The 11,371-nt window shown below is 41.8% G+C and overlaps 1 protein-coding gene across 1 annotated transcript in view; it reads left to right on the forward strand.

Moving 5' to 3' along the window:
- The window catches only part of MEP1A (meprin A, alpha (PABA peptide hydrolase)), a 55,634-nt gene extending 53,930 nt beyond the window's left edge, over positions 1 to 1,704 (forward strand). The window contains exon 14 of the mRNA XM_011986870.1: positions 891 to 1,704. Within this exon, the coding sequence (XP_011842260.1) occupies positions 891 to 1,047 (157 nt within the window). The 3' untranslated portion in view covers positions 1,048 to 1,704. The remainder of the gene's footprint in view (positions 1 to 890) is intronic.
- The last annotated feature ends 9,667 nt before the right edge of the window (positions 1,705 to 11,371 follow it).

Consider the following 11,371-nt stretch of genomic DNA (forward strand, 5'->3'; position numbering starts at 1 on the left):
TGGTTTCGCCATGTTGGCCAGGCTGGTCTCAAACTCCTGACCTCAGATGATCCACCCGGCCTCCCAAAGTGCTGGGGTTACAGGCGTGTGCTATCATGCCCAGGCAGAAAATGCTGACTTCTGATTGTTTCACTCTGCCCTGTAGAATTCTGCTGAGCAGACTTTGTAGTAGGAATGTTTGAAACAAAGGCTGGAATTGTTACAAAGGTATGGATGAGACATTACCAGTTATATGCCTTGGTTATGAGATTAGTTGATCTTTATACCAGACAACATTAAGAAACAAAACTAAGGGCTGGCCGTTGTGTGCTTACTCTGTGTCAAATACCTTGATAAGTACAGTGTCCTCATTATCTCATGTGACCCTCAGGGCAACCTCATGAGATAGTAACAGTACACTAACCTTACAGTAACATTTTATTTGATATTATTTAGAAGTTTCCAAGCTACCACTGATGCTCTAAGTCAGACTGTATCTGGGGAATTTTCTTTGTAGCTTATATTCTTAGCCAGTGTCAGGCAATGATTCCTTTAGTGTCTCAGACCTTCCTCCTGAATCCTTGATGGCTGAGAATCCTGGCTCTGGAGGTATACCTCTTGGGATTAAATTTCAAGTGTGAAATGCTTGCTAACAATGTGACCTTGAGCAAATTATTTAACCTTCCTGTAAGATGAAGATGATGAGAATGACCAAGTAATAGCCTCCACCTCAAAGGGTTGTTGCAGGGTTAAATTAGTTGGTTCATATACAGCACTTGAAATGGGACCAGGCACTACGTGGACCTGCTCAGTGAGTATTTGCCATTTTTATTGCTGTGGAGATGAGTTTTGCTAGGAGACACCTGAGGTCTGGGTAGTTCCCACACTCCCTTCATGTCCTTTTCCCTCAGGTGCATCTCTGGACCCGCTTTCTTCTACACAGGGGAGCGCTGTCAGGCCATGCAGGTGCACGGCAGCGTCCTGGGCATGGTGATCGGAGGCACAGCTGGCGTGATCTTCTTGACCTTCTCCATCATTGCCATCCTTTCCCAAAGGCCAAGGAAGTGACCTGCCTGCTGGCAATGACCAGACCACAGCAGCACCTCCTCCATGCAGGCCTTATCTTCCCATGGTCAGTGCAGTTTGGGGCAGCTTTTTTATCAGCCTTGCTTTGGATAGGACCTCCAAGGACTAAGGCCTCCAGCCCCATAGGTGACCCTTGTCATGTTTCTGCCCCACATAATCCTGTTACCTGGCTATGTGCTCCTAATGTATCTAGGGTGTCCTGTGACAACACTCATCACACTTCACAGTAAATCACTTGTTTGGCTGACTGTCTTTCCTATAGACTGTAAGCTCCATGAGGGCAGGCACATATTGTTCTCATTGACCATGCTGGTCCCAGTGCCTAGAGGCATGGCCGGCACATTGTGCGCACTCAACAATGGTTGAATGAATAAAACAAGAAATGAATGAATAACTAAGATGTAGAAACTCTCATTTATATTGCAGATCAAATATATATGATGAAATTCATATGCTGAATATATTAGAATCAAATGCTCATTTTTCATTAGACGCAGTGGTGTCATTACTCTTTTAAGATCTTGTTAAAGATTTCAAATAAAGGTTCTTCTGGGCAGCCAGGCTTCACAGTATTTGCTTTCTTCTGAAATTCTAAGAGAAGGCCTTTAATAAATTTAATAAATATTGAGTTAACACCTTCTTTGTATCTGATATTGTATGTAAGTGTGAGTGTGCATGTGTGTGTTGAAGGGTGAGGGTGTTCAAAAGCTCTTTCCCAGATCTTCTAAGTTTAATAGTATATTTTATAGCTATTTATGTACAACATTATCATATTAACAAACTGAAGGTATCAGGGAACTTTAAAGAAGTATTTTTAGATATGCTTTCTTTCCATAGTTCCTAAGGAGATAAAATCTGTCTGGGGCAAAGAAGTTCCAAGATAGATCAAGTTCCAAGATAGATAGCTAGGAAAAAAAAAAAGCTAAAGTTTCTATACCTAATCAGCAAAGAGTCAACTCTGGAAGTTTAATAAAAGAAAAGCTTTTAAGGGTTCTGAGTGGTCCTTTAAGTTATCAGGCTTTGTAAGTAGAGATTTTATGACAATTTTGTAGAGTTAAAATGCACTGGAAACAAAATGAGAGATTAACAAGAGTTTCTTTAATGCAAAGGTATAAGAACAGTTTCTAGCAAGTGAAAACAGCACCCCTGAGGGCAATAACTCTCAAACTTGAGGTACATCCTCAAGGATCCCAGGGAGGGCTGAGTAAAACAGATTACAGGGCCCCATTCCCAGAGTTTCTGGGTCAGTAGATCTAGGGTGGGATCTAAGAATGCGCATTCTTAAATGTGCCAGGATCTAACAAGATGTAAGAATGTGCCAGAATCTAATAAGTTCCTGGGCCATGCTGCTACTGCTACTGACTGCCCCATAAAACCCACCTCACAGACACCTTGAGAACCACTGCTCTAATGGATAGAAAACAGGTCTAGAAGCCAAGCGTCCTGGCTGCAGGCTTGGATTGCCCATCCAGCTAGCTGGGTAATTTTAGTAAGAAATCATTTAAGCTCTTGAACTTAGTTTACTAACTTGTCAAATGGAAATAATAGCTGACTATCTCCTTCCACATGACTTTACCACCTACAGAGTAGCAGAGTAATACAATGGGATAATGAATATGAACCTATCTTAGAGTTTAATATGCATGAAAATATTACTATTCAATGTTCAGACTAGATAGGAAGCTATCCTGTCACCAGCCCAATTGTATTATCTCCAAAGACCAGCTTGGAAATGGATTCCAGCTTTGTTTCTCGCTGTGCTTCACATTCCTGCAAACCCTCCACTAACCTCACAGTTAGGCCTAAAGAAAGCCGTGCCCTTGACACTCTGCTCAGTATCTGACCTCAGAAGTGAACTCTAGGCTTTGTTGCTGCTGCTGCTGTTATTTTCCTTTTGTTTTATTAAAAGGACCATACTGTGGTCCATCTCATGTGGAAAGGCCCCAAACCCAAACCAACGACAACGTTTCTTAAATACATGAGTTCCTCTCTGGAGGTAGCAGAAGCTCAAATTTCAAAGACAACGTAGTATTTTCATCTAGTGCTGCAAATTAAAACCGCTAGGTCAAAATAATGATAAGGAGGTACCAGAATGGGGGGAAAGCATTTTGATATTTATTTCTCTCTAGATTCTCATCCAGCACCATGCCTACTATCTATGTTCATCAGTTTTGGTGATTAATGGTCACCTCTGTTGATTGATTAATGATCTGGCTCACCATAAATCTGATATGGTATTCAGCTTTTCTTTGAGCCCAAAGCCGTCAGTCATTCCAGAAGGACTAGCAGATACTTTATTCTTTTAAGGTGTTGGCATGGTGATGGCAGAGTGGGCATGTAGGATGTGGAGTGGGTAGAAATTAAGCATTTCATAATCTGTAGGCAGTGTGGAATTCGGGATTTAGATGAGCAACATGAGACATGTGGGAAATCCTCCCTGCATCTGAGTTCTGACTTCTATAACCTTACATAGTGAGAATAAGTCATAGTGGCTTGAAATTTTGAAAATGTCTCATGCTTCCACCACGATATCCTTAATACATCCCCATCTGTATCTTTTCCTTCTGTGAACTGACTTGAGCCAATCTGGCCATTCACAAATGTCAGGTTCTTTCAGTAATATCTGGAGCCTCTGATAATTAGAAGTGGGTGGGAACTCTAACCCCCTCTCTAATGATGTTAAAATGAATCAAGATTTGAACTAAATTCTGCTACACATTCATATTTGTTAACCATCAAGCACACAAATAGCCATCCAACCTGTTTCATATGTGTAGGGAAGCCTCTGCTCTGTCCTTTTAAGTGCTCCACCACCAAGCCTCTTGGTTTAAAGATTCATTCTAGACACATGCAGCCCAATAATCTGAAGACCAGGATCGGTCAACTCTCTACCTTAGGGTTTCCAAACCTCAGCCCTGGTGATATTTTGAGCTGGATATTCTTTTCTGTGAGGGCTGTTCTGTGCATTGTGATCTGTTTAGTGGCATCCCTGGCCTCTACTTACTGGATGCTTGTAGCACACTTCCCCAGTAGTGACAACCCCAAATCTCTAAGACATTGACAAATGTCCACCTGAGGGGCAAAATCATTACTGATTGGGAGTCACTGGTCTAGTTGGGTCAGCCAATGAAACCTTGTATTAAGTAAGGGAAAACTAGGACCAAATAGAGTTCTAGTCTAAGGTTCTACCCCAAAAGTTAGTTCACTGGTCCTGCCAGAGTATTGTACCTATAGCTATCTTGATAATTGTATTTAACCAATGCAAAAATTATTTCAAACTTCCTTTATACTAATAACAAACCCTCTGGTATGGCTTGCTATTTAAATATTTAAAGTTTTGCAACAGATATTTCTCCAGTAGAGACTTTTGATTAGGATCTTTCAAATACTAACTAACTGCTCTTGGAGTGTGTGTTCCTTTTCAGAATGCTGTGCATACTATTTAACCTCCCTCAGGGTATGGATTGTAGTCCCCCTGCATGCTGTATACAGTGTAATACCTATACGGAGGCATTTACAAGCAAATTACAAATGATCTCACACCTTCCCTTCTTGAGCTCCTCCTTTCTCATGAATTATATCATTTGTTTTATGGCTTGATGACATTTTTGAGATTCTGTATTTGGGTAATCTTGTATTTGGGTAAACTGAGACAATTCTGGAGAGGCTAAGTCACAGAGCCACTTAATAGCAGAATATATTATTCTTGTTTGACTACAGAAAGCTTAATAAGATCAGAGGTTTGGAAGGTGCTATAAAATATAGGCTAAACTATATTGAACACTATGTAAAGGTCTTTTTTACTTGGTTTTCCTTATTAGGGATATCAGTTTTATGGATGATTAGTCACCTACTCAAATTTCTATGTGTTTATAAATATGGCTAAAACACTTTTCTTATGTCAGTTTTAATATAAATATGTTTTTCAAAAGTCTCTAAGCAAAGAAAAATTTGAAAGGATTTATAGTTATCCTGTTGCTGTGAGTATCATTTAGAAAACTCTTGAAAACCCTCATGAATGGGGGATAGGAGATAATGGAGTCAGGTGCCAGTGACCTCTAATGAGTACTGATATGAAAAAATTTGATAGGAAAGATTTTATATGGGTAGGGCAGCCCAATAGGATGTGTGTGTGGATGTGTGTGTGTGTAAGAGCTGCAGCTAACAGTGATATCAGAGTACAGACAGGACCCATCTCTCTTTGCCTTCCACAATTTTGCCAAGGACTAGTCCTGGAATCCCAGAATGGATTGAGACATGGGCCTCATCTGGGTCACAGCATCCCTTAGGGCCTAGACAAATTTAGGACAAATTGACCCGTGTGTGGCTCATCAACTCAATGAAAATCATTAAAAACATTTAAAGATCCTATCTGGTCAAGAGAATAAAAGGAGAATACAAAAATGGGGTCATAAGAAAGGTATGAGAAGAGAGCAGGAGGTACAGGAGATGTTCAGATGATTAGCCCCCAACAAAAATGGTCACCAACATCCATTCTTCTTTTCTCAGTAATAGAATCTCCAAACTCCAGCTGGTCAAATGACTACTCAGAGTCTGGTTTACATTCTCCTGCTTCCTTTGCAGGTAGATGGGTGATATGGTTTGTCACTGTGTCCCCACCCAAGTCTCATCTTGAATTGTAATCCCCATATGTGGAGGGAGGGAACTGGTGAGAGGTGATTGGATCATGGGGGTGGTTTCACCTATGCTATTCTCGTGATGGTAAGCGAGTTCTCGTGAAAGTCAATAGTTTTAAAGTGTGGCACACCTCCTTGCTCTCTCACTTTCAAGTCTTGCTGCCATGTAAGATGTGCCTTGCTTCCCCTTTGCCTTCCACTATGATTGTAAGTTTCCTGAGGCTTCCCCAGCGTTGCAGAACTGCTAGCCAATTAAACCTCTTTCCTTTACAAATTACCCAGTCTCAGGTAGTTCTTTATAGCCGTGTGAAAATGGACTGATACAGTGAGGTAGTGTGACCAAAGTCAGGCCAATGGAATGGAAGCAGGAATGTTGCATGTGAGCTTCTGGGAATCTTTCCTAAAGGAGTCTTGGTGCACACCAGCAGTCCCTTCCTCTGTCCTAATGCCTGATAAGGGGATGTAATGGCCAGAGTGAGAGCTGCCAAATGGGGCCATGCTGTGACCTTGGGAAAAGCAGATTAAAATATAGAAAGTATCTGGATTTCTGAGAACTGCATTGGGCCAGGCTGCCACACCAGTCTTGGGCTACTTATCTGTGTTAGCAAAATAAACTTCTGCTTTAAGTTACTGTTATTTTGAATGTCTGGTACTCATAGAAAACATTATCCTAACAGATATAATTATTTCTATGGGGCCAGCCAGCATATGGCTCAGACTACGCCAATCATGATACCCTGTACTGCCGTATATACATGTACATTTGGAGAAGAAAAGTGTTAGTCTTCTTTTTAAACCTCAATCTATGGGTCTAAGGACCTCATAAATTTCTCTCCCTGAAGATCTACCTTGGAATGAAATAAACACACAAAGACAGACAACAACCCAAAAGGAAGAGCCAGAACTCTGAGAACACTGTTTGGGCACCTGAATGTAGCTGTACCTGAAGGTATACCAATCTAGTATCTTTCCCAATTATATGGTAAGTGCCTACTTTTGCCTAAATGAGTTTGAGTGTGGTTCTATTACCTGTAACTGAGAAAGCCTTAATTAGTACCACTGCTATAGCGCATAATTGGTTCATCTGTAAAGAAAAGACATAACAAAATTAGTTTGAGGATTAAATAAAATTATGTAATATGTAAGATCACCAAAATTGATTTGAAATGCAGACATGGGGAAGTTAACCAGGCTCACACACTTGTTATGTGAATTATTCACCAATTCTGGCTTCATAATGAGCATGATTTAAACTCAAACTTTGGTAAAGTTATGATTGAGGATATCATATACCTTTGATGTTATTCTCAAAAGCTCTTAACCATGAATTAAATGTGACAATGTGAAAGGCATATGTAGTTTGATTCTGAATAGTGCTGGTGTCTAAATCTGAGTTCTATCAAGATCTATCAAGTATTCTGAGTGTTGGATATTATTTAGACACATAGGAAGAAAATATGACTTCTCAGAAATGAAATGTGATTCTGAGACTGTCTTTAAACATATCAAGTGGAGAACTGAGATATTTGCCCTAATAAATTTGGCCAAGTTGTGATGCATGATGTATATATGTGTGTATGATGCATATCTACTGTAATGTTTATGCATACACAGTATGATGTAAAATAATAAAGACTAACTTTATTCAGCAATAATTGCATGCCAGATATGATTTTATAGGCTTTATAAGAATTTTACAACAACCCATGCAGCCTGTGCCATTATTATCTCCTTTCACATAGTGCAAATTGAGGCAGAAAGAGTTATTTTACCAAAAGCCAAACTAAGAAGTGGTGCACCTACAATTGAAAAGCACACAGTTTGGCTCTAGAACCAATGCTCTTAACCACCATACCACATTTGCCGAACTGGCTGTCAATCAACGCTGAAGAACAGCCCAATACACCTGTCCATGCAAAATGAAGCAAAGAATGCAAAACATTCAAGTAGCAAATCAGCTGCTGTTTCAGTCTGCATGTCATAAGGAAAATCATGACTTAGCTAAATGTAATAGGGCAAATGCTCCAATTCTCCACTTGATATGTTTAAACATAGCCTCAGAATCACTCTTCATTTCTGGGAAGCCATATTTTCTTCCTACGTATCTAAATGCCATCCAACACTCCCAGAATTCTTGATAGATCCGAGACGTAAATAAAAACAATAATACTGGTGATTGAGACCTTACAGGAAGCTCACTTAAATGAAGACTGAAGCTGGGGGGTCTACTAGATAGCTAAGTTGACATCTACCTTTAATAAAGCAGCACAGCAGGAATTCTTTGATGCTTCATCAGAGACTTAAAAAGGAAGTAGGCACACTCTGAAGTTTGCTCAGAATATTGGTCATTATGTCCTGGGCTGACCCAAGGTAGAATTATAAAGCGAGATGAAGCCTTAACTCCTCCACCCTCTCTGTCACTGTTGTCTTCCCTCTCATTTTGTGCATTTGAAACTCTTCCTGCTATGGAAGTCTACTTTTAAGAAAGTAACTGGCATCAGGTTGCACAGAGAAGCAGTATAAGGCGGTGGATACATGTCCATGTTCTAGGTCAGACATTGCATTTAGATCCTGGTTCTACTGGTCCTCAGCTGTGTGACTGTGGGCAAGTTATTTACCTCTCTGTGCTCAATTTTTTCCTCTAAAAATGCAAAGAAAAAGAATCTTTAGTTACTTTTGGTTTGGTATACTGTTTAAATGAGATTATATGCATAAAAATCTTAGAACAGCACCAGGTACACAGCAAGGGCTCAAAAAATGTTGGTTAACATAGTTACATAGTTACCAGTCATTTTCAATCGATGGTAAATTTAAGTTACTGTGTTTCTCACCCAGAAGTATATTTGCATACATTTTCTCTCTTTGAGATTAACCTGAGATTAACCTTGTTAATCTTATCTGTCCTTGAGATTTCGGTTTTTGTAAAAGAAATATCCAACATGAGGGAGAAGGTGTGAGAGCTATTTCGAGGGGATAGGAGCAACAGGCCAAGGTGTGTGACATCCCCCTCAAACTCGGAAGCTGTCTGCCTCATTACTTAAGGCCAGTTCAGTTTGTACCTCTACTCCAAGGACCAGCCCTGCTGGCAGTTGGTCCTGTTGACTTCTCCTGGGTCTTCTTGGATCACACGTTAGCAATGTGTGCTCAGAGGCTAGGATAGGAACTTGCCATCCAGCCTCAGCTGCTGGCTGGACTGTCAGACAGCCCTGGGATAGCTGCAGATTCATCTGCAGATTCTTCATGGATTGAAAATGAAAATCCAGGCCAGCAGTGGCTTTCAATGGATGAATTAGGAAAGGGAATAGGTGACCACCTATGTTAATCCTTTTGCAGTTGCCTTGATGGAAAAAGTATTAGGTTCCCATGAAACATGGAAGGCACCCATTTTTCTTCCTCACCTTCCAGCAGCCTATCTGGAATGGTTGAACCAGATCATTTCCAGGGCTTTCAGTTTTGCTGTTAGTGCCATAAATGAGAGTCAATCAGTGAGGGGGGACAGAGAAAGGAAGGAGCTATCCCAGTGAGTATGCCTCAGAAATGTATGCCTGCCTGTGGATGTGCTAGGCACACTTGTAAACCAGTCTCTGAGACAGGTCTCAATCAACTTAGAAGTTTATTTTGCCAAAGTTAAGAACAAGCCTGGAAGAAAGGAACACAGAATCACAGAGACAGTCTGTGGTCTGTGTCTTTCTGCAAAGATATTTTGAGGGATTCAGTATTTAAAGGGGAAAAGTGGAGACGAAAGAGGGAGGGTATGGTCACATCGCTGAATCTATGCCTTGTAGGAGAAAAGGAGCAGCTAGGGGAACAGCCAGTGATCTATTCATCTCAGTAAATTGGCACTTTACATAAAAGGTGAACCTAGTATAGCCATCTGTGGAGATATCTGGCCTTTCATCTGATAGCTATTTGCTTAGCAACAGAAGGAAAAAGCTGTTTCTTGCTTGACTCAGCTTCCATCTTAATTTTTTTCCTTTTTGCATAGTGAATTGGGGGCCCGAAGTTTCCTTCGCCTTTCACACACTGAAACCACGTGTGTGAAACTCCCTCCACATTCCTATGTGGCTTTCTGACTACCCTTTCCTCTGCAAGGATCATAATATAAAAGTATTAGGAGGCGGGAGTGAAAGAGATTTTTTTCATTCCTGGTTTCTGTTATCCACTATGCGTTGACCTTCGCTCTGTCCATGTGATCACACTACTTCCTGAACGTAGCTCATTGGGCGCGTCATCCGCGGGACTGATTCGGCCTCCCACGCGCTTCCTGAGGCCGGACCGCAGTGGAGACACCTCCTTTCAAGTCCACCAGGGGGCGCGCGAGCCTCAGGAGACGCAGGCGGTGGTTGCGGAGCTGCGGTGCTGGAGGCCAGCTGTCACTCCAGCCCAGCTGGAGATTCCTGTCGGGAATGCTTGGGATAGGACAGCTGTGAGGGAGCCCCTGGGGCATGGGAAAACCCTCACAGTTCCAGGAAAAAATAAATAAATAAAACAGAAAACGCGTGCACAGTTTTTCTCGGTTAATCAAAGTCAAATTCCTCTTCCCACAACTGCTGCGGTGCCGGCTGGCTGGCAGGATGGAAGACTCAGGATGGCACCAATCAAAATCCGAAAAAGGCAGGAGCCAAAGTCATTCCTGGGTTTTGTTGTTTAATGTCATCAGAAGTGGGCCGTGACAGCAATCTGCCCACCACTTGCCCAATCAGGTCCTCTTGCCTTTCATGCTGAGAATAAAGCCATTTCCCCCTGCCCAGGATCCTGGGTTTGTTCTGTTTAGGCTTCAGTAGTCACTGGCATCCTGCACTTGGCTCTGCATGAGAGAATAAAAACCCTGGGGTGGGAACAGGCTCATGTATCTCCTAACCATGCCCGATATGTGCGGAGGGACCTGTTGTGGACACTGGTGGCTTTTCAACGTCCTCTCAAAGTTTACAGGTTAAAAGAGAAGGATGCGTGTGTATAAAATCATTTAAGAATAGACAGGACGGCTGTGTCTGAATCGTAGGACACCACGATCAAGGCCCCCACGCCCACCCCTAACACATACAGATGGTATTTGGAGATAAGAACTGGTATCTGGCACAGAGCGGGCTTCGGGAGTTGTCCCATCTCCCTTCTTTTCTTCTTCTGTCCACTCCATATTCACTAAGAGTGGGAAACTTGGTTTCCATCTAGAATGTGCTAGAGGATAAATAGAGCCCTCACATCCTGTATATTCATCTGTAGGAAATGAGGGCTCTATTTTCAGCTGTCAATGAAAATTCCAAGCCATCCACACACAAATGTTGGAACAGGCATCTCTTTGTTTGCCAGACAATTTGTTTCTGAAAACTTTACTTCAAGGACCCTTGTTTAAACCTTCTATAACGTGCTGGATCTTTGCACACGGCTTGGAAGTGCAGATGGTGTGAGGGAAGCCATCAGCCCTGCCAGCCAGTTGAGTTCAGCAGCGAGCTGCTGGCCTCCTCCATGCCTGGAAGATGGAAAGGATCGTTTGCTGTTTGGAAAATGGAGCTGCATTCTGGGTGACATGCAGAAGACTGAGCAGGGCAGCACCGCATTGCAAGAAGGCACACAAATTACTACAAAGATAGCTCATGAGAGTTCATTAGATATTTCATTGTTATAGTATGGAAAGGAAGCATAGCTGTGTGCTGGCATACATGTTGCAA

Source organism: Mandrillus leucophaeus, unplaced genomic scaffold (genome assembly GCF_000951045.1).
Source record: "Mandrillus leucophaeus isolate KB7577 unplaced genomic scaffold, Mleu.le_1.0 Scaffold3, whole genome shotgun sequence".
NCBI lineage: Eukaryota > Metazoa > Chordata > Mammalia > Primates > Cercopithecidae > Mandrillus > Mandrillus leucophaeus.